Here is a 23,966-nt window from a genome sequence, read left to right as displayed (position 1 = left end):
ACTGACATTAGGTGAAATGACAGTTTCTGTTAATTAGGCATTGTTATCTCCGAAAGGCAAAATTTTATTGTCTGTCTGTAATTTGAAAGTAGTAAAATCTGGGGAGTCGTATGGCGCCATGTGAGGTTCGGACGTGTGAACAGCGAGCTCTGTGCACTTTGCTAGTTTGAATACTTTTTATGTCATAAACCGGTGAGATTCGATACACCCTGATTCTTAACTCTTCTCGGGAGACAATATGTCAAAGAATTCAAAATCCTCAGGCTCTGGAGACATTAAAACACACTTACGTGCTCAAGCTGATGCCCCTGAGCAGCAGGCCATAAGCCCAGGAGCCGATTTGGCCGGTGAAGTGAAGGAAATTTGGCGTGAATTGTTGAAAGTGTACGAAGGTCGTTGCTGACTTGGAGGATCTCGCTGTAATACGTTGATCGATCACTGCCATGCAGACGAAATTCACTGAGGTGGTTACCAGAGTGGGGATGTCGAGAAACGGATCGATTATCTGGAGTCATCGGAGAGGGAACTAGCTGCTAATCCGCTAGCAACCAAGGTGAATTTGGAGCGTGTCTGGGAGAAGCTGGAGGATTTGGAGAACCATAGTCGGTGGAATAATGTCCGAATTGTTGGAATTCCTGAGGACAAAGAGGGTCAGGATATGGGGAAATTCCTGGATGGGCTCTTCTCGAGTCTGCTCGACATAACAGGCCATAAGCTAGAAATCGAGCGAGCTCACAGGGTTCCGGCTCGGCGATCCGCTGAGGGAGACTGGCCCCGATCAATTATGGCAAAATTTCTGAGATCATCTGTTAAAGATCTTGTGTTACGTGAGGCGAGTAGTAAAGGAAGGCTTTCTTGGAAGAACCACAGTATTTTCTTGTTCCCGGACTTTGCAAATTCGACAAGAGAGAATGTGATGGATTCAAGGAATGCAAGAAACTCTTACATCAACAGAAGTTCGCTTTTGCACTGATGTTCCCGGCCAAATTGAGAATAGATGCTTAGGATGGCCGCAAAATATTTACATGTCCCAGCAAGCAATGTCCTTCAAAAAGTCAATGGACTGAGTAAGTTATTTTGTGATACTCACGTTGCAGCCAAGTGAGCCTGACTCAATGAATATTTTATTATTCATCTCCGACCCCACTAGATCTGTGCCTTGCCTCCACAGAATTATTAATTCCTTTTCTAAGTTCTCAGGATACAGATTCAATTGGTCTAAATTCGAAGCTTTTGGCTCTGACAGCATACGGCCTAGCGACGGCTTTTCAGCTGAGTGTCTTCCAGTGGTCCAAACAGGGCATTAAGTATTTGGGTATTTTATTCCCAGCAAATTTGTGTGATTTCGATTTAGAGTTAATTTTGACCCCTTAATAAAAAGGTTTTCAAGCGATGTGGGCAGATGGGCTTCATTACATTTATCTATGATTGGGAAGGTTAATGTTATTAAAATGAATTGTCTTCCAAAATTCAACTATCTGCTACAGTCTTTCCTTATAGATATCTACCTCTCTTATTTCAAGCAATTTGATAGCATAGCAAAGTCCTTCATTTGAAATGGTAAGCGTCCCAGATTTCATTTCTAGGCCTACCTGAGATTTTTTTTTAAATTATTATTATGCATTCGGTCTCAGATATTTTGCTCATTGGTCACTTCCACCTGAGAGAGCTCCTCCCTGATTTTGTATTGAACAGGAAGTTCTTGCCCCTATATCGCCATTGCAAAGCCTTTCTATCAAACTAATCGGAGAATTTAAGTTACACCCCATTATCTCGCATTTGCACTCAGTATGGACAAAAAAGTGTTTAATTCGGACATTTATTTAAATGTTGCTTCGAGCATATGGCTGAACCCAAAATTATGTATTAATAAGTCCCCTTTCTGCTGGTCAGAGTGGATTGTGAGGGAGGTTAATACACTCGATGACCTATATGAGAGTGGAGTGTTGAGATCCTTTGAAAATTTGGTTCAACATTTTGGGATTCCCAGATCTCAGTTCTTTAGGTATTTACAGCTGCGCCATCTGCTCTGTACTATTTTTGGGAGTAGCATACACCCCACTAAAGCGGCAGATTCTCTGGGAGAGGTGATTATTGCTTTTGGAAAAGGTCATGAGGCATCAGTGTATTACTCCCTGCTAATTCAGAGTTTGGGGCATGGAGCTTTAACTTCTATCAAGAGATTATGGGAGAAAGATTTAAACTTGGTACTGGAGGAAGGAGTGTGGGCTAGGATTCTAAAAAACGTCAAGTCTGTATCTAGAGATGCAAGGGTGCACCTTATGCACCTTAAGATTTTACATCGATTCTATTGGACCTCCTCTAGATTGTATAGGCTTGGTCTTAAAGACACACCCACCTGCTGGTGATGCCAATCAGAAGATGGAGACACAACCCATGTTTTTTGGTGGTGTGTTAAGATACAAGAATTTTGGTTGAAGGTTCAGAGTTTTGTGTGTGACGTGTTGGGCACTCGGGTTTCGTTTTGCCCCAGACTCTGTATTTTAGATGGGACGGTCATCAATATAGGGGATAAACGCATAAAAAATTGTGTTCTGACCAGTGTTATGACAGGCTGGGATTCATTTGATGGGAAATGGGGTAGTTATTTGGCGTTTTTGGGTATTCTCGGGGAGGGGCTGTGGGGAGAGAGGTGTAGTTTTTAGATGTGTATGATTATAATATTTATTTTATTTCTTAATTTTTTGTGTGTGTGTGTATTTATGTGTGACCACGGGGACATTCGTTGGAGGTCAGGGTGGGGTTGGTGACTGGGGAGGGGGAGGGGTAGTAGTGGGAGTTAAATGTTGATTCAATGTATATATGTTTCGTTTTTCATTGTCAACTATATGAATCAATAAAAAAATGTTAATCAGAAAGTCTTAATTCTTATGACTGTTCAACAGTAAAGAAAAGTGTAATTTAAAGTCAGTTAAGATTAATCAACAGCATTTGTGGCATAATATTGATTACCACAAAAATGTATTTCGACTCATTCCTCAAAAAAAAAAAAAAGCAAACATCAAGGTTACAGTGAAGCACTTACAATGAAAGTGAATTTGGCCAATTTGTGGAGGGATTAAACACAGAAATGTGAAGCTTATACTTTTATAAAAGCACTTACAGTAATTCTTCTGTTACTAGTTTATTATTTGAGCTGTAAAGTTGTTTAGTGGTGGTAGTGTAGTGGACTAAAGCACTGAACTGATAAGCAGAAGATTGTTGGTTCAATCCCCACAGCCACCACCATTGTGTCCTTGAGCAAGGCACTTAACTCCAGGTTGCTCCAGGGGTATTGTCCCTGTAATAAGGGCACTGTAAGTTGCTTTGTATAAAAGTGTCTATTAAATGTTTAAATTTTCATTTACAGTCTTTTTAGTGTTTGTTGACATTGCATCATCATGGCAACAACGTTGTAAAATTGGCTATAACTTTACACAGAAAAGGTTTGTAAGTGATTTTATCACACTGTAATCATTTTTAAATGCATATTCTTTATTTTACGTATTTTAACGTTCAAAAATTGGCCCCCATTCACTTCAGTTGAAATACATTTTTGTGGTAATCAACAATATGTCACAAATACTGTCGATTGAGCATAACTTGTCTTGATCCCGGAGCATTCCTTTAAGACAATGAATATTTACACTTCAAATAATATTTAATTTTAAAATTAAATGTATTTATATATAATTTATTTAAAAAATAAATGTAAAAATCAAATTTAATTTAAATATTATATCACTTTTTATACTTAAGTAATGATTACATTTTTGCAGAACAGTTGGCTATTGAGAATTGGGAGAGAGGGTTAAAATGTGCTTAATTTTCATGAAAATAATGTCAGAAATCACAATGCAAGCAAATCTTTTAAATGTTTTTATAAGCAGCCTTCATTTTTGTTGCAATATTTGTTGCAATATTTATATATATATATATATATATATATATATTTTTTTTTTTTTTTTTTTTTTTCAATATTTATGTATACTGTAGATTGATTTTGTGGTGAAATAGAATCCAGACATTTCTTGACAGCTTTCACAAGATTCATCCAGTTCTGCAATATGTCTTGGTCTTCTTACAACACCTGCTGAGGCTGCAGATTGACACCAATGAATCCCTGTTTGCTTGGATACTTTTAACACATAATTGCATTTCACAGTTGATTTGGGAAGTTGTGTTAATGCAGCAATGCAATTATGTCACACTGCGAGTGCCTTACGCAGGCAGTCTGGCTCTTGTTGCAGTCTCGTCACAAGAAAAACAAAAAAGCAGAGCGTGTGTTTGTACGGGTATCAGTGACAGTGTGGTTAAATTTGAATGAGCAAACCAGACGGGTGATTTTGCTGCTAAATGTGGTGTGTTATGTGCAGTGCTGTGGATTTTCTCTCCTCCGTCTGCATCTCCGTGAACTGGAGCGTGCAGCAAGAGGTAGATGGGGAAAAAGATGTAACACCATCCCTGCATCACCCGGTGTTTCCATGGCAACATGCCCACAGTGTCTCTTGGTATTATTTCTGAGTGGAGTGTGAGTGACAGCTGTGCTGAGTGCTGCCTGGAACTGTTTGTCACCTGAGCAGGCCTTGTGTTCACTCTGACCTTCAGCAATCATTCTGCTGGGCACATTTGCCTTATTTACACCCACTTGGCTTGAGTGCTATTAAAAGGTTGGATCACTTAACAATGACAATGATGAAAATGTTAAATTCTCACCCTCATGTGGTTAAAAACCCGTATGACTTTCTATGTTCCTCACGCAAAGCTATTGGATGGCTTCAGAAGACTTTGAATAGAGTCGTATGGACTACTTTTATGGTGCTTTTTGTCGTTTTTGGAGATTAAAGGAATAGTTCACCCAAAAATTTAAATTCTCTCATCATTTACTCAACCCCATGCTATCCAAAATGTGTATGACTTTTTTTTGCAGAACACAAATGAAGATTTAAAAAAAAAAAATCAGCTCTGTGGGTCCATAAAATGCAAGTGAATAGTGACCAAAACTTTGAATCTCAAAAAAGCACATAAAGGCAGCATAAAAGTAATCCATACGACTCCAGTGTTTAATCCACGTCTTCTGAATCGATCCAATGGGGTTTTGGGTGAGAACGGACCAAAATATACTTCCTTTTTCACTGTAAATGTTGACATCATCAGTCTCCTTGGCGATCATGATTTCAAGCACATTTCACTGCGCATGTGTCAAGCACTAGGAAGTCTAATCTAGCTTGAAAACATGATCATGCCTTGAGACTGCACTGACAAAATGCACAGTAAAAAGGGAGTTACATTTTACATTTTTTGTTCCCACCCAAAACTGATTCAGAACTAAACCAGATTTATTAAGCCACTGATGTCTTATGGAACACTTTTATGCTTCAAAGTTTTATTCACCATTCACTTCCATTGCATGGATCTACAGAACTGAGATATTCTTCTAAAAATCTTGGTTTGTGTTCTGCAGAAGAAAGAAAGCCATTCACATCTGGGATGGCATGAGGGTAAGTAAATGAGAGAAGTTTCATTTTTGGTAGAACTATTCATTTAACATGGCGATCCCCATTCACTTTCAATGTATGGGGAAAACAGCACCTGGGACAATCTAATAAAAGAAAAAAGAAAATCATACGGGTTTGTAACTCCATGAGGGTGTGTAAATTATGACAGATGACACATAAATGAATAAAGACCCTGATTTTGTTTGTTAACAGTGCCAACACTGTGAGAAAGCCTTCATGAATGCCTCGTTCCTCCAAAGTCACATGCAGCGCAGACATCCAAAGGAGTTCGACATCAGTGAGTTCACTCCATGTGCTGAATCAGTTCAAAACATAATGTCTGTCTGTATTTTACTTGATTCGAGCATTTCACACATTCCAGAGCTGATGACAGATAATCAGAAAAAAATTCAGACCATTAAGTTACAAGATGAGATCTACAAACTACAGGAGCAGCTGACACTGGTCACGTCCCAAATGGAGACGCAGCAAAAAGACTACACTGCCAAACAGGTTAGAGAGCGCTCAACATGTTCTCACCAAAAACATGTTAAATATACTCAGACCAAGAGCAAACATGTGTTTATGTGTATATATATATATATATATATACACTATATGGCCAAAAGTTTGTGGACACCTCCTAATTAACGAATTTGGTTACTCTATTAAATCCAGTAAAGAAAAATCTGAATGTTTCTTTATGTAATGGCTTGGGCTTTGTGTGCTTCCACATTTGTGGCAACTGTTTGGGGATTGCCCTTTTCTGTTCCAGCATGACAATGACCCTGTGAACAAAAGTGAGGTCCATAAAGAAATGGTTTACTGTGTCTGGCGTGGAAGAAATTGACTGGCCTGCACAAAGCCCAGACCTGAACCCCACTGATCACTTTTGGGGTGAACTGGAACAGCAACTGTAAGTCAGGCCCCATCGACCAACATCAGTTCCTGACCTCACTGTTAGCCTTGTGTCTGAATGAGAGCAAATCCCTGCAGCCATGTTACTACATACAGTATAGTGGAAAGCCTTCCCAAAAGAGTGGAAGCTGTTATTACAGCAAAGGGTGAAATTGATGCCTAAGGTTTTGAAATCAAATGTTCATCAAGCACATATGGTGTCCACAAACTTTTGGCCATATAGTGTATATATATATATATATATATATGTGTGTGTGTGTGTGTGTGTGTGTGTGTGTGTGTGTGTATATATATATATATATATATATATATATATATATATATATATATATATATATATATATATAATTTATTGTTTCAAACACTGTTTCCTCTAGGAAAAAGAGCTCATTCAAAGGCAGGAAGAGTTTAAGAGACAGTTGGAAATCTGGAAGGAAGATGAAAAAATACGGATGAACAGCAAAATAGATGAAGTGAAGCAAGCGTGTCAGCGGGACATGGATTCTATTCACCAAAGGAATAGAAATCTAGAAAACGTATGCTTTTATTTCATACAAACCTCATTGGTTTAAATGGAGAGTTCACCCAAAATGTCAGTGTTCACTCACTTTCAAAACCTGTATGATTTTATTTATCTGTGGAACCAATAGCTGATATATTTAGCCTAATACAACTTAAAAGTTTAGTTTACCCAAAAATTTAAATTCTCTCATCATTTACTCACCCTCATGCCATCCCAGATGTGTATGACTTTCTTTCTTCTGCTGAACACAAACAAAGATTTTTAGAAGAATATTGAAGCTCTCTAGGTCCATACAATGCAAGTGAATGTTGATTGGAACTTTAAAGCTCCAAAAAGCACAGATAATCGTAGTAAAAGCAATCCATACTCCAGTGGTTAAATTAATGTATTCTAAAGCGATATGATCACTTTGGATGAGACACAGATCAATATTTAAGTCCTTTTCACTATAATTGTTTACTTTCGGTCGCTCTCTGATGCCCGTCCACAACGGGACTCAGTTTCCTTTGCCTCTCACGTGACGTAAGCATGTTGGCATGTTCACACGAGAACTGACATGATACAACCGGAAGTGCAGCTCGATTTGTTTAAAAGAGAACGCTGTTCACAAGCTTCATTGGTTTTGCTTTCATTTGAACATGCCAGCGTGCTTGCGTCACGCTAGATGCGGAGGAAACCAAGTCCTGCTGTGGACAGGCATCGGAGAGTGACTGGAAGTAAACAATTATAGTGAAAAGGACTTAAATATTTATCTGTTTCTCACCCAAAGCGATCGTATCACATTAGAAGACATTAATTTTAACCACTGGAGGCATATGGATTGCTTTTACTATGATTGTCTGTGCTTTTTGGAGCTTTAAAGTGCTACTCACCATCCACTTGCATTGTATGGACCTACAGAGCTGAAATATTCTTCTAAAAACCTTTGCTCTCAAATCTCATTTGTGCTTGCATACATTCAAAAATGGTGCACTTTTTAATGTGTTTTACAGATAAAAGTACATTAGCATCGGAATGACAAGAGGATTAGTAAATAAAGAAATCAATTTTGGGGATAACTTTTCCTATATAAATTTTAAAAATGTAATTTTTATGCAAAAAATTAGATGTGAGATGATACGGAAATGGCTTTTGTATGATACGTTTTTGCTTCAGGAGCTGCTGAAATTGAAGCAGATAAATATGCAGGAGATTACACAGCTGGTACAGACACAACCCAGTGCACCAGCAAGCAGTGAACACTGGCAGGAAGTTGTTAAACTTCAACAAAAACTCCACAAACAAGTAAGACATACAATTGCTAAAGACAGACCAATACATACACCTGGGGTGATCTCAGTAGTATACATAGATATTCGTACATAACATTTACACATATATATTTTTGTACAGATCGATAGACACAGAAACGTACAATATTATGGTATTGACAGCATCTAAAACGTTAACACGAACCAAAACCAAAAAGAAGTTCGAAACAGCTGAACAACAACATACTGTTTGTGAACATTTAGACACTGGCCACACCGCTGTGGGAGGCATTTAGAGGTACATTTAAATATGAGGACAAGACTTCATGTCAAATATCAACTAATATGACATTAAAGTGTTTTATCAATGACTTCATGCCTTATTCTATGAGTAGAATTCACACGAGATCAGTTAAAGAAGCTGTTTTAACTTCTCGATGATGATTTAAAGTAATATACATGCAGTAGATAATGTGTAATTTGTCATATTTACCTTCTGCATTCATGGCGCTAATGCGCTAACATGCTATACGTGGTCATAATATGCGCTGATTACACTCTGTTATTGTAATTTATGATGACACTGATATTACTGCAAAGATGAGTGTATAACAGAGTGTTAATGAGTAGAATACAGACAAAATAATGATGATAAGAGAGGCATATCTCACTTTCGGTTGCAGACAGCACATGAGTGAAGCAGCGGATAAAACAATAGAGTGAATGGGAACTTAAGAGTATTTCAGTAGATGTCAAACCCGTTTATTATTCGATTGTATTTCTACTTGATCTAAACCTTAATATTAGTTATGTTTGTGTAACCTAATGAATTTAGGTTGATTGAGAGATGTTAAATTTCCATAAATTAACCAGTCAATTTAGATGTTACCACAGGAAGCACATATTTAGGTTAATTGTTTTTATTTTTTCAGTGTAGAACAACGAATGTGGATATTCTTTGAATATTAATGAGATAAAGTTGAAACACCACACCCTTACAACTGAGGTAGTTTCAAAGCTGATGCACTAATGAGGGTTTGTTATTGTACAGGAAGTGAAGTGGGTGGGGAAAATGCAAAAAATGAAGGAAGATCATGACAGTGAAAAAAGTCTGGTAGGTATCATAATCACCATGAAGCTTTTAAATATGGGAATAGCTCATGTCAGTTTTAAACTCTGTCTGGTCTACCAGCTTAAGGAGGAACTGTCCAAACTGCGCTCTGCTGTGTCAGAAGGGAGGGTGGAATCACGGAGGCAGGTGCAGGAGCTGAGTCACAGTCTGCAGGAGCAGCAGCAAATTATTGCCACCCAAAACAAGCAGGTCAGTACAGTAGCCCTGTTCAGGAAGAAGCTCCATTGTTCAGGAAATCCTGTACAAGTGCAGCCATTCACAGTGTAATCTGGAGTTTGGGCTGAAGGAGTGTACGATCAGGAAATTTGAGCAATTATCATCGAACTGTTTATTCTGTCATTACACGGGTTATCTTTTAAATGAACAAATTTAAAAGCAAATGAAATAAGTTTTCAGATTTAAATTGGGCCTAAAGGGATAGTTCACCCCAAAATTAAAATTCTCTCATCATTTACTCACCCTCATGCCACCCCAGATGTGCATGACTTTCTCTGACATTTTTTACTATAAATCTCCACTTTTGACCAGCCTCGGACAATAGATGGCGATATGCACTAAGAATGTGAGTCACCAAAAAACAAAAGAAGAAGAATGTGGAAGTGAAAGTGGAGTTTTTTTAGTTAAAAAGGACTTAAATATTGATCTGTTTCTCACTCACACCTATCATATTGCTTCTGAAGACATGGATTAAACCACTGGATTACTTTTATGCTGACTTTTATGGGTTTTTTGGAGATTCAAAGTTTTGGCCAACATTAACTTGCATTGTATGGTCCTACAGAGCTGAGATATTCCTTTACAAATCCACATTTGTATTCTGCAGAAGTAAGAAAGGCATACACATCTGGGATGTCATGAGGATGAGCAAATTATGCAAGAATATTCATTTTTTGGGTGCACTATCGTTTTAATTTGTTGCTGACCAGAACTTGTTGTTATAACAAATAACATGTGGGTTTGGTGATCTCACAGATGAAGCAGCTTTCATCAAAGCCACCAACAATAACAGTACAAGGGGAAGGTATGTAGAGAAAAGCTCTGTTCCACAACCTAGTGAGCTGCCTTGCTATCTACTACCTAGTCCATACACAGGCATCAGTCTTATAGGCAGCATCCTAACTGAAATATAATAACTGAGTATATTAGAAAGAACATTTATAGTTTTCATAATTTATTATAATATATATTTCTAAATGTATTTTCATTAATTAATTGTTTGTTTTAGTTGTTGCTGCCCAGACTCCTGAGATTAAAGCTAAAGTGGCGATCAGTGGTAAGTAATTTCCACATTACCTAGATCCTGTGAAGTCCATCACCTTTACAATTTTACCATTACGATTTCTATTTAGCTAGCTACCAAGAGTTTTTATCACGGTTCCTGCATAACATGTTGTTAAAAAAACATCGGCCCAGTTAATTCCCATCAGTTCTGTCATAACATCTCCTACCTAGTGTCAAACCATATATCACAACTAGCCACCACCATTAACATGCATTGTTTCATGCTTTGCATTGTTGTGCTCGCTTGGTTGCCCCACTCACTGTGAAATGTCATTGGTTAAAAAAATAAATAATAATTCACTTTGTGTAGCATTTTACTCACTGTAAGGACAAGAATTACTTGATACTCGAGTCAAAAATATTATTTAACATCACTAAATCAAACTGAATACATCAGGTTACACCAACAAAACTCATTTTAAAGGTTAGATCAGGTAGAAATAGCTCCTTGAGGTAACAATTTCAGGGTACCTCTTTTTACAGCACAGCCATCTGTAACCCCATTCTCTCTTCTTTGACCTTTTTGCGTTGTTTATTAGAGCAGTCCAACTCAGTCCATAAACTGGATCCTATAGTGGAGCTGTCTGAGGAAGATAAAGGTAAAGCGGTAAAAGTGATGGAGTTTAGTGGTCTGTGACATGCTCGCATCCTACCTGTTCAGTCTGTAAGCATGTGTCCATGAGTCAGCAAGCTAAGGGCATGGGCTGAAAGATGTTCATTTTTGAGATTCATTATATCAAAGCACCGCAGCCTTTGTCTGCTCAATACGCCAATGTTTGCGCATGCATTTCATCATTATACAGCTCAGAGTAAGAGGAATGGAATCTAAATATGGTGTCACAGGAAATAAAAATAAATGTTTTGAATGTTTGTCCTTCTCTGCTGCTTCTGGGTTTTTGAAAAACATAAAAACTTCTACAACTGCAGTGTTATTTCCATCTGAAATATTTTTTTTTTAAATGAAAATCATCAATCCTACATTTAAACTATCAAATCAAATCAAATCAAATCAAATCACTTTATTGTCACACAGCCATATATACAAGTGCAATGGTGTGTGAAATTCTTGGGTGCAGTTCCGATCAACATAGCAGTCATGACAGTGATGAGACATATACCAATTTACAATAACATCAAATTAACACAACACAATTTAAACATCTGTTATACACATAATTACACTCAACAATATACAAATAATAACATACACTGTACAGTATACAATACGCTGTTTTTGTTTTTTTGGTTTTTTTTTTTTTTTACTATATAGATACACATTATTCAATAAAAATTAAAAATAAAAATATATAAAAAAAAGTGTGTATATATATATATATATATATATATATATATATATATATATATATATATAGAATGTACAGTATTGTACTGTATTGACATTCAGGCTGTCGGTTGATAGTCAGTTGTTAAGAGAGAACATAATATAATAATAATAATATAATTTATGACAGTCCGGTGTGAGATATAAGAGAAAGGGTAATAAAGTGCAGTGCTGATGTATTTTGATCGTGGGAGATCAAAAGAGATCAAGAGTTTATCCAACTACTGTACTATATTAATGGACTTAATATAAGGTTATACAAAGTAAAGACATTTTTTAATTTTTAAAGAAGTGCATGGATGTGTGCATGTAAGTCACACTTGGAAAATGCCTGAACGTAATTATATTAGGAAACAAAATATCAAAGCAAGCATCTACTGCAAACAAATGATGCTAGACTGTTTTCTCAGAACTGACTGCACTTTTCTGAGCCATTTTTGCAATGGAACGCAACAGTGCCCACCCACGTTTTCAGCCATCTTGGTTCCGGAAGTTTTTTCCCATTCATTTTTCCATTGGGATTTACATTTATGCATTTGTCAGACTCGATTGTGTCATTCGCAGTGGGGGTGGGCGATCGCTGCTGGTTTTTTAGGTGCACTTTAGTTGCCGCATTTCTCTGATTGGTGGAGCCTTCTCTGCAGGATCATGAATAGTGCAGTAAATCACCACAAAATCATCAATTAAGCGTGATTTTTAAAAAGAAATTACATTGAAATACCACGGACTGATGGTTTCAACAGAAGCATATATCATCAATGAAGAACCTCTGAGCTTGTGGTAGGTCTGACTTTAAACCTTTATAAGTTATTGTTAAAAATCAGTTCCCCTATGGGAGGAATAAATGGGATTTTTACTTCTAGAACCATACTGTTGCATTCCATTACTTTTAACCAACTCGAGTCGTGCCAGTGTTTCCTAGCAGAGTAACCACAGATGTAGTTCCCTATCTGTCACTCACTCGACGTTGTGTCGATGTAGTGACAGTAGGGGTCACACTTGGGAGCCCGAGACACCTCTGGTCTTTGATATAAGGCCAATGAAAATTGGCGAGTGGTATTTGCATGCCACTCCCCCGGACATACGGGTAAAAAAGGAGCTGGTATGCAACTACTCATTCAGATTTTCTCTTTGGAGCCGAACGGTCATGCTCACTGAGCTGAATTCCTACGACTGTTCATTCACCTCTGCTGGATCTGACGGCGCATTTCAGCAGCTTCTCCCCCCTCTGCACTGGTGCAATGCAGAGAATGCCCCTGGGTGCTTCGGCAGAAATAAGAGTATATTTCTCTAAAAGAGTATATCTCTCTAAAAGAGTATATTTCTCTAAAAGAGCGGCACACACGGAACGTCTTTTTAAAGACGCATCTCTTTAAAGATGGCTTTCCGTTTGTGTTATTCCTGGTTGCACTCGTTATCTCTTGCCTTCTAACGGTCACGATTACTGTCTTTCATGTCTGGGCACTGCTCACGCGGAGACAGCATTCGTGGATGGTCATGTTCTAATTGCGAGGACATGTCCATGGCAACGATGCGGTTGCAGCTCGCCTTCATAAGAAAGCAAGCCACCCCAGAGGCTCCCCGCCTCGGTCCTTTTACCCACGGGTATGAGGCCAGCGTGGCTAGCACAGGGGGCGATTTGGGGACCCCAATGGGACCGCCTCCACCAGGTATCCCCCGCGGATCTCCCATTCCCCAGCACACTCGTCTGCCCTGATCGGGCTTCCGGATGAGTCCGCTGGCTCGTCTCACAGTTCGACCTCTTATTCGGAGCCCGCGAAAGTGATGAGCTCTCAAGCACAGCACCGGAGAGCGGGCTCGTCCAGTCGGACGAGGAAGCCTCAGCTGGGCTCCTCCCTTCGGGGACAATTGCCCAGTCACAGGCTGACGCGGAGATGATGACATGCTTTCCCGGGCAGCCGCGAGCGTCAGCTAGAGTGGAATCCTTCCCTGAACCGTCACGGCTCGATGATTGATTCCTAGGCTCGCGGCGCCGCTCAAAGCCACGCCCTGCCCCCGTTCCTTTCTTCCCGGAAGTGCATGAAGAGCTGACAAGGTCATGGGAGGCACTTTTTACTGCCCAGTCCCGATCTTTTCGGCTTCCCCGCCCTCACTACCCTCAATGGTGGGGCGGCCAAGGGCTATTCGGCAATCCCCCGGTGGATAAAGGCGCTCGCGGTGCACCTATGCCCACAGAGCACTGCCACCTGGCGTGGGTGCCCAAAGCCCCCATCCAAGGCCTGTAGGTTTATGTTGTCTCTGACGTCCAAGGCCTACGGTGTCGCTGGAGAAGCCGCCTCCACCCTGCATGCCATGGCTCTCCTGCAAGTCCGCCAAGGCGCTAAAGGAACTGCATGAAGGTACATTAGTGGTCCAGGAGCGCCACCTTTGTCTCAACCTGGTCGAGATGGGTGAGGCCAACAGGACACGATTCCTTGCTGCTCCCATCTCCCAGGCTGGCCTAATCGACGACACCATCAAGGACTTTTCCCAGCAGTTCTCGACGGTGGAGCAGTAGAGGGAGGCTATCCGGCATATCCTGCCCCAGCACGGCTCAAGATCCCACACCCCGTCTACTCCTCGCCAAGGGCGTCCTCCTGCGGTGACTGCACCGGCTCCACCGCAGCCCGCCCCTTCTGCCCGGCCCCGGCGTGGAGCCCACCGTAGGAAGTAGACGCCACCCATCTCGCAGCCGCCCAGAACCCGTGAAAGGCTTCAAAGTGTCCTTGAGACGGGCGACCCAGGGACGACGAAATCCACTGCTCTGGAGCTGGTAAGCAGAACTCTCCATCTTTTTGTTACCTTTGCATTTAATTGCGCTGCATGCCCAAGTGGCTGCAGTACTCAAGAGTTCAGCAAGAGCAGTTTCCTTGTTCCCTGGGTCACAGTCTCCCGCCCCTGAGCGCCCAGCTGTGGCACAAATCCACCCCCGATGTGACAGTCTCCACGGGTCACGAGGACAGGTCTCTTCCTCCCCATCCCAGGCTGTTCCGGGGTTGGTCACAAGGAGCCAGGTAAGTGCTTCGATGTCCTTAGAGTCAGCACGGCCACAACATGGTGTGGCACCTCGAGCTCCGCCGCGAAGCCCCACCTGCCGGTATGTCCGACGACGTTGTCCCTTTGGTCCCCCTTGCGCGGAACTTGGATGCATGGCTTGCGCTTTCCAATCCGTCACGATGGCTGGTCCGGACCGTCCGACTTGGCTACGCGATTCAGTTCGCCAGGCGTCCGCCCAGGTTCAGCGGTGTCCATTTCACCTTGGTGAAGGACGAAAACGCTGCTACCTTGCACGGAGATCGCTACCCTCCTACGGAAGGGCGCGATAGAACCTATCCCTCTGGCCGAGATGAAGAAGGGGTTTTACAGCCCCTACTTCATCGTACCGAAAAAAGGCGGTGGGTTGCGGTACTGATCCGGGCTTTACACAGACTCCCGTTCAAGATGCGGATGCAAAAACGCATTCTGGCGAGCATCCGGCATCAAGATTTGTTCGCGGCGGTAGACCTGAAGGACGCGTACTTCCATGTCTCGATCCTTCCTTGACACAGACCCTTCCTGCGGTTTGCATTCGAGGGTCAGGCATATCAGTACATGGTCCTCCCTTTTAGCCTGTCCCTGTCTCCTCGCAGCTTCACGAAGGTCGCAGAGGCAGCCCTTGCCTCGCTAAGCGAGGTGGGCATTCGCATTCTCAACTATCTCGACAACTGGCTAATCTTAGCTCACTCTTGGGACATGTTGTGCGCATACAGGGACTTGGTGCTCTCACACCTCAATCGACTAGGGCTTCGGGTCAACTGGGAAAAGAGCAAGATCCTCCCAGTTCAGAGCATCTCTTTTCTCGGTTTGGAGTTGGACTCAGTCTCTTTGACATCACACCTCACGAATGAGCGCGCCCAGTCGGTGTTGGTCTGTTTGAAGGCGAACAAACAGAAAACAGCAGTTCCACTGAAACTTTTTCAGAGGCTACTGGGCCATATGGCATCCTCAGCGGTGGCCACCCCACTCTGGTTGATGGATATGAGACCACTTCAGCACTGGCTCCAGACTCGAGTCCCGAGTTGGGCATGGCGCCACGGGACACATCGCATGGTCATCACACCGGTCTGTCACCGCCTTTTCAGCCCTTGGACCGACCTCTCGTTTCTACGGGCAGGTGTTCCCCTAGAACTGGTCACGACAGACGCCTCCAAAACGGGCTGGGGCGCTGTTTGCAACGGGTACGCTGCTGCCGGCTTGTGGATGGGCCCGCGACTGCATTGGCTCATCAACTGCCTTGAGATGTTGGCAGTTCTGCTCGCACTGCGGAGGTTTCGGCCGTTGATCCAGGGCAAGCACGTGTTAGTTCAGACAGACAACACGGCAACGGTAGCATATGTCAACCGCCAAGGCAGTCTGCACTCTCCTCCTCTGGAGTCAGCAGCACTTCAAGTCGCTGCGAGCCACTCACATCCCGGGCAACCTCAACACTACAGCGGACGTGCTGTTACGACAGGTTACCCTCAGAGGAGAGTGGAGACTCCACTCTCAGGTGGTCCAGCTGATTTGGAGTCGATTCAGACAGGCACCTGTTCGCCTCCCAAGAATCCTCCACACTGCCCGCTCTGGTACTCCCTGACCGAGTCCCCCCTCAGCGTAAACGCACTGGCACACAGCTGGCCCCTTGGCCTGTGCAAATGCGTTTCCCCCAGTGAGCCTACTTGCACAGACCCTGTGCAGGGTCAGGGAGGACGAGGAGCAGGTCATCCTGGTAGCACCCTACTGGCCCAGACGTGGTTCTCAGACCTCACGCTCCTCGCAAATTCCCCTGAGGAAGGACCTTCTTTCTCAGGCATGGGGCACCATCTGGCACCCGCGACCAGACTTCTGGAATCTCCATGTCTGGCCCCTGGACGGGATGCGGAAGACCAGGCTAGGGTCCCTTCTATGAGGCGCCTGTATGCCTTTAAGTGGCATCTGTTCGCTAAGTGGTGTTCTTCCCGATGGGAAGACCCCCAGAGATGCACAGTCGGATCAATGCTTTCCTTCCTGCAGGAGAGGTTGGAAGGGAGGCTGTCCCCTTCCACCTTGAAGGTGTACGTTGCCACCATAGCAGCAGACCACAAAGCAGTCGACGGTAAGTCCTTAGGGAAACACGACCTGATCATCAGGTTCCTGAGAGGCGCCAGGAGGCTGAATCTCCCCAGACTGTGCCTCGTTCCCTCATCGGACCTCTCTGTTGTTCTTCAGGGTCTACAGAAAGCCCCCTTTGAGCCTTTGCAGTCAGCTGAGCTTAAGGCACTCTCCTTGAAGACTGCCCTCCTGACTGCGCTCACTTCCATCAAGAGGGTAGGAGACCTGCAAGTGTTTTCTGTCAGCGAAACGTGCCTGGAGTTCAGTCCGGGCTACTCTCACGTGATCCTGAGACCCCAACCGGGCTATGTGCCCAAGGTTCCCACGACCCCTTTTAGGGACCAGGTGGTGATCCTGCAAGCGCTGCCCCAGGAGGAGGCAGACCCAGCCCTGTCATTGCTGTGTCCAGTGTGCACTTTATGCATCTATTTGGATCGCACGCAGAGCTTTAGTATCTCTGAGCAGCTCTTTGTCTGCTCTGGTGCACAGCGGAAAAGAAGCGCTGTCTCCAAGCAGAGGATCGCCCACTGGCTCATTGATGCCATAGCTATGGCATATCACGCCCAGAACATGCCGCCCCCGGTAGGGCTACGAGCCCATTCTACCAGGGGTGTAGCGGCCTCCTGGGCCCTGGCCAGGGGTGCCTCTCCAACAGACATTTGCAGAGCAGCAGGCTGGGCAACACCCAACAACTTTGCAAGGTTCTACAACCTCCGGGTGGAACCGGTTTCGTCCCAGGTAGTGGCACGTAACACAAGCGGATAAGCCCGGGATAGCCGGCTGGGTGTATCGCTTGCACATAGCGCCTTCCACCTCCTTCTGAGCTGAAGACGTGTGCCATTAATTCCCAGTAGTGTTCACAAACTTTGTTCCCTGGTTGACTTCCTCTGAGCCCTGTGGCAGTCGAGTTTTCGGAGAGACTCGCTGCCGGCCCAGTACACGTGCTAACTAAGAGTCCTGTTCTGGGGTAGGTGCTGCGCATGTGGCGGTTCCCTGTAAGGCTAACCCCATGCGATATATATTTTCTGCTAGTTCGTTTCCCATTTGGCAAACTGCGTCTTCCTTGGGCAGAGCCCCTCTGCCCCAGTCTACTTGTTTGTAGTAACTTCTCCCCCGTTGGGTAGGATCTACCTTGAAGACTCTTCACATGGTTGGAAAGACCATGTGAAGTTTTTTCCACTTAAATATCCCCCCCTTTCTTTGGGCAAGCTGTGGTATCCGCAGTGTCTTCCCCTTGGTAGGGACACCCCCTGACTAGGCCTGGCGGCTCAGTCGGATAATCCCCCTTCTTTTTTAGGGAGTGGAAAAAAAGAAGGGGAAAAGAGGCCACGACTGGGTTAGCCTGTCTCTATCTTTTGGGTTGTCGACTTGTCCCCAAAGGGCCATTCGACACTTATCACTATGTTGGGGGAGGTTACGTGTCGACCTGGTGTGCTGGCTGTGAGGCACACAGTAGTCTGCCCACCACACACCGCCAGTTCACGTAACACAGTTCAGCCAATTGTGGCGTTTCGTATAAGGACCCCTAGTGTCACTACATCGACACAACTTCGAGTGAGTGACAGATAGGGAACATCATGGTTACTTGTGAAACCTCCATTCCCTTATGGAGGGAACGAGACATTGTGTCCCTCCTGCCACAACGCTGAACTACCCGCTGAAATGGCCGGACCTCATATCGGCTCCTCAGCATAAAACCTGAATGAGTGGTTGCATACCAGCTCCTTTTATACCCGTATGTCTGGGGGAGTGGCATGCAAATACCACTCGCCAATTTTCATTGGCCTTTTATCAAAGACCAGAGGTGTCTCGGGCTCCCAAGAGTGACCCCTAGTGTCACTACATCGACACAACGTCTCGTTCCCTCCATCAGGGAACGGAGGTTACACAAGTAACCATGATGTTCTTTATTAACTATGGACATGCTCCACTAAAATTTGGCAACCAGAAAGTGTCCAAATACTTTTTGTCTTAATTTTGGATAGTAGCCTGAATCCATTGTTTTACTAAATAAAACATAAAAGTTTTCTTTTTGTGAAATATTTTGCTTGAAAAATTTGCTTGTGTGATCTTTCTCTACAATAAATGCCACTTGGTTTGAAATGTTGTTATCTAATGCAATGACAGTCGTTTCTTTTAAAAGTGTCCAAATCCTTTTGGGGGCCACTGTATATTTCGGTAACACACTGAATTGCTCTGTTATTTATTTAAATAAGTTATAATTTGTATTTAACTTTTTGTCTCTACATTGCAGTTTTCACATTATAAGAGATGTATTATTGTAAAATAATTCATATTAATGAATATTATAGTCTGTTATTAGTCTGTTTTATTAGTATACTGTAATACAGTTGTTACAGTTGAAAGTAAATGTCTTTTGATAAGAATTGTATACATTGAAGTTTTTTTTTTTTTTGCCCTCTGAAAATGCTGCAACTGTAGTATAATACTGTATTCCATCATTCTTGGTGTTCCCAAGCAACAAGAAGGATAATTGCCAGTTATCATGATGTGTCTGACATTCGTCTTATGTTTTCAGATTCTTCTAGCTTCTCTGAAAGTCATTCAGAGAGCCATTCATGGCAACATGAGGTGGAGGAGCTGTTGAAGAACCCGGGTTTGAAAAGAGACATGCGTCAGGCAGCTCAGCAGAACCTTGATGATAGACTACTGAGCTTGGGCATCAAGGTAGAGCATGTCAAACCACAGGCTCTGCTCAGTAAACATACGCTCATTTTACAGTTGCACTGCAGTGTATGCATGACACTGCTTAACCTCCATGTTTCTGTGGTGTTCAGGGAGTCAGTGGTCTCTCTAATGGAGTGTATAAGAACGCCATGGCTCAGATAACCACTGACCGTCAGAAAAGACAGAAAGAGGATCCAGTGTATCGGAGGGCTCAGAAAGACATTAACTGTAAACTGGAACAGAGAGTGAAGGAGAGAAACACAGAGCAACCAGCCAAACCCAAACAACATCATCAAGGTCAGGGTTTATCTGTACAGTTTCAAGGTTGAGAAGATGTCATTAAATATCATAAATAAATTATATCCATTCCCAAACAGATATGACATACTAATAAATGTCAGCGCACTGCTTGCAAATGACACTATAGCTCTGTTCCAAAACTAAGAAAGCTCTCCACATTTTAGGCATCATAGGTGCTTTAGACGTGAAGGCTGTTCTGAACAGTTGGCAACAAAATTATGCTGCTTAAGGGTCTGTTAACACTGAACGCGTTATTGCATCTGTTTGTGCTGTTTTTTTTTTATTTGTTTTTCTATGTGAACATGCGATAAATGGAAATTTTTGACCATTGCACCGCGTTTCACTTTTTTATGTTTAATAGCATATTGTCTCACGCTGGAGTGCCGTGTCTTTGGACAGTGTGTCAATTTAAAAGATCTTTAACTTCTAAAAATGTCTTGTGAGACAATTGCGTTCTTTTCTATTTGTTGCGGTGCTTTTAGCTTTTTAGCAAAAGAACATGTTTGGTTGCACTAGTTCTATTTAATTAATGTTAAAGGGATAGTTCACCCAAAAATATAAATTCTCTCATCATTTACTCACCTTCATACCATCCCAGATATGTATGACTTTCTTTCTTCTGCTGAACACAAATTAAGATTTTTAGAAGAATATTTCAGCTCTGTAGGACCATACAATGCAAGTGAAACTCCAAAAAGCAAATAAAGGAAACACAGACGTAATCCATAAAACTCCAATGGTTAAATCCATATCTTCAGAAGCAATATAATAGGTGTGGGTGAGAAACAGTTCAAAATTTATTTATTTTTTTACTCTAAATCTCCACTTTCAATTTTACACCTGAAAGTCACATGTGGTACCTGTTTAGTATCACTTTCACATCTGAAATTGAAAGTTCAAATGTAGATTTAGAGTAAAAAAGGATTTAAAAATTGTTCTGTTTCTCACCCACAACTATTATATTGTTTCTGAATATATGAATTTAAACACTGGAGTTATATGGATTACTTTGTTGCCTTTATGTGATTTTTGGAGCTACAAAGGTCTGATCACCATTCACTTGGATTGTATGGACCTACAGAATTGAGATATTGTTTCAAAAAATCTTTATTTACAGCCATACATATCTGGAATGGCATGAGGGTGAGTAAATGATGAGACAATTTAAATTTTTTGGTGAAATATCCCTTTAAATGTTTCACCCAATATTTCTGTGTGGCTCTTTAATTTTTTTGTGTTTATTAGAGTTTAAAGTTTTTAGCTTAGCAACATGTTAACATGTTGAAATGTTGATTCAACTGTGTGTGTTAGTTGAGTCTCTTGTGCACTTCACGGGAGGGGTGTTGTTTTTATGGAGTTTTAAAGGGATAGTTCACCCAAAAATGAAAATTCTCTCATCATTTACTCACCCTCATGCCATCCAAGATGTGTATGACTTTCTTTCTTCTGAAGAACACAAACAAAGATTTTTAGAAGAATATCTCGGCTCTGTTGGTCCATTCAATGCAAGTGTCCCAAAAAGGACATAGAGGCAGCATACAACTCTGGTGGTTTAATCCATGTCTTCAGAAGCAAAATGATTGGTGTGGGTGAGAAAGTGATCAATATGTAAGTCATTTTTTACTATAAATCTCCACTTTCACATTCTTCTTTTATTTTTTGTGACTCGCGTTCTTCGTGCATATTGCCACCTACTGGGCAGGAAGGAGAATTTTTAGTAAAAAATTACTTAAATAGTGATCTGTTTTTCACCAACACCTATCATATTGCTTCTGAAGACATGGATTAAGCCACTGGAGTTGTATGGATTATTTTTATGCTGCCTTTATGTCATTTTTGGAGCTTCACAGTTCTGGCCACCATTCACTTGCACTGAATGGACCAGCACAGCTGAGATATTCTTCTAAAAATCATTGTTTGTGTTCTGGAGAAGAAAGAAAGTCACACATCTGGGATGGCATGAGGGCGAGTAAATGATGTGAGAATTTTGGGTGAAATATTTGTTTAATGGAGTCACAGCCCATCTAGAGGGTGCTAATTCAGGTCAATTTAGGATGCTGCCTAAGAAGGTATCTGCCTATGTAGACAGCAGAAATCAAGGCAGCTCACAAGGGTTTGGAACAAAGCTAAAGTGTCTCTTTTTTTCTCATTGTCTTGCAGTGGTTCAGTCCAGACCCAGATCCAGCAGTTTTCCTTCTACAGCTACTCGTGTGGCATCAGTACCTGCTCCCAAACAGCAGTACACACCACAGCCAGCTCCACGCAACAGAACCAGCACCCTGCTCAAGACCTCCACACCACTACAACATAACAAGTATGGACAAAACTGTACTATGTTAGAAAGGGTTGTTTTTTAATTCAGATAAATTACTTAAAGGTGCACTCAGTATTTTTTCCCCCATTAAAAAAGTTTTTTAGTCCTTAAAAAATTTATTGCAATTTTGAAACATATGTATAAAATCATGAGCACTCACATGAGATGAGGACTCTAGTCAAATCAGTAACCTTATAAAAGCTGTTTTATTCTACTGGGGGCTGCCATTTTAGAATCACATGACCAGCTGAATACTACTCGCTTAATCTCAGTAACTGCCCTGTTATTGGACACTTTCACTCTTGGATTAAATTAATGTAAATCAAATGAACCATGTTTACTTTTTATTAAACGTTCCTAGTCTTATTGAGCATGTGTCAGTACATATTTTTCTAAAGAAAACAAAACGTCATGGTTACTTGCGTAACCTCCGTTCCCTGATGGAGGGAACGAGACGCTGTGTCGATGTAGTGACACTAGGGGTCACTCTTGAGAGCCCGAGACACCTCTAGTCTTTGATAAAAGGCCAATGAAAATTGGTGAGTGGTATTTGCATGCCACTCCCCCAGACATACTAGTATAAAAGGAGCTGGCGTGCAACCACTCATTCAGGTTTTATGCTGAGGAGCCGAGACAAGGTCCGGCCATTTCAGCGGGTAGTTCAGCGTTTTGGCAGGAGGGACACAATGTCTCGTTCCCTCCATCAGGGAACAGAGGTTACGCAAGTAACCAGGACGTTCTCTATCTGTCACTCACTCGAAGTTGTGTTAATGTAGTGACACTAGGGGTCCCTATACAAAACGCCGCAACTGGCTGAACTGTGTTACGTGAACTGGCGGTGTGTGACGGGCAGACCATTGTGTGCCTTGTAGCCAGCGCACCAGGCCGACACTTAACCTCCCCCAACACTGTTATGAGTGTCGAACGGCCCTTTGGGACAAGTCAACTACCCAAAAGATGCTAGCCCAGTCATGGCCTCTTTTCCCCTTCTTTTTTTCCACTCCCTAAAAAAAGGGGGATTATCTGACTGGGCCGACCAGGTCTAGTCGGGAGGTGGACACCGCAGAGACCACACCTCGCCCAGAGAAGGGGGGGGATTTAAGTGGAAAATTGTCACATGGTCTTGCCGAGCTATGTCGGAAGTGTCATGTGGAGAAGTCTCATGGTAGGTCCTACCCAATGGGGGAGGAGTTACTACAAACATGGAGACTGGGGCAGAGGGGCCTCTGCCCAAGGAAGATGCAGTTTGCCAACAGGGAAACGAATTAGTGGAAGATATACATCGTATGGGGTTACCTACAGGGAACCACCACATGTGGAGCACCTACCCCAGTACAGGGCTTTAGTTAGCAAATGTTAGACTCGAGTCTGAAGCAAGTGCTGAAGCGGTCTCATATGCATCAACCTGAGCGAAGTGGCCACCGCTGAGGATGCCATATGCCCCAGGAGCCTCTGAAAGAGTTTCAGTGGAACCGCTGTTTTCTGTTTGTTCGCCTTCAAAAGCCTTCGTTCGTGAGGCGCGCTGTCAACGAGACTGAGTCCAACTCCAGTCTGAGAAAAGAGATGCTCTGAACCGGGAGGAGATTGCTCTTTTCCCAGTTGACCCGAAGC

The 23,966-nt window shown here is 42.5% G+C and overlaps 1 protein-coding gene across 2 annotated transcripts in view; it reads left to right on the top strand.

Annotated features, from left to right (window-relative positions):
- The window catches only part of LOC127449384 (cilium assembly protein DZIP1-like), a 40,709-nt gene that overhangs the window by 8,941 nt on the left and 7,802 nt on the right, over window positions 1–23,966 (top strand). Inside the window, exons 4-15 of one of the 2 annotated variants that reach the window (XM_051712751.1) lie at window positions 5,712–5,796; window positions 5,881–6,011; window positions 6,794–6,952; window positions 8,095–8,223; window positions 9,241–9,303; window positions 9,382–9,510; window positions 10,294–10,342; window positions 10,547–10,594; window positions 11,142–11,201; window positions 19,593–19,741; window positions 19,852–20,038; window positions 22,202–22,355. In XM_051712751.1, the coding sequence (XP_051568711.1) occupies window positions 5,712–5,796; window positions 5,881–6,011; window positions 6,794–6,952; window positions 8,095–8,223; window positions 9,241–9,303; window positions 9,382–9,510; window positions 10,294–10,342; window positions 10,547–10,594; window positions 11,142–11,201; window positions 19,593–19,741; window positions 19,852–20,038; window positions 22,202–22,355 (1,343 nt within the window). The remainder of the gene's footprint in view (window positions 1–5,711; window positions 5,797–5,880; window positions 6,012–6,793; window positions 6,953–8,094; window positions 8,224–9,240; window positions 9,304–9,381; window positions 9,511–10,293; window positions 10,343–10,546; window positions 10,595–11,141; window positions 11,202–19,592; window positions 19,742–19,851; window positions 20,039–22,201; window positions 22,356–23,966) is intronic. The other variant, XM_051712752.1, reaches the window with a different exon arrangement.

Source organism: Myxocyprinus asiaticus, chromosome 12 (genome assembly GCF_019703515.2).
Source record: "Myxocyprinus asiaticus isolate MX2 ecotype Aquarium Trade chromosome 12, UBuf_Myxa_2, whole genome shotgun sequence".
NCBI lineage: Eukaryota > Metazoa > Chordata > Actinopteri > Cypriniformes > Catostomidae > Myxocyprinus > Myxocyprinus asiaticus.
The sequence above is the reverse complement of the archived record's forward strand: the minus strand, read 5'-3'. Positions and strand labels throughout refer to the sequence as shown.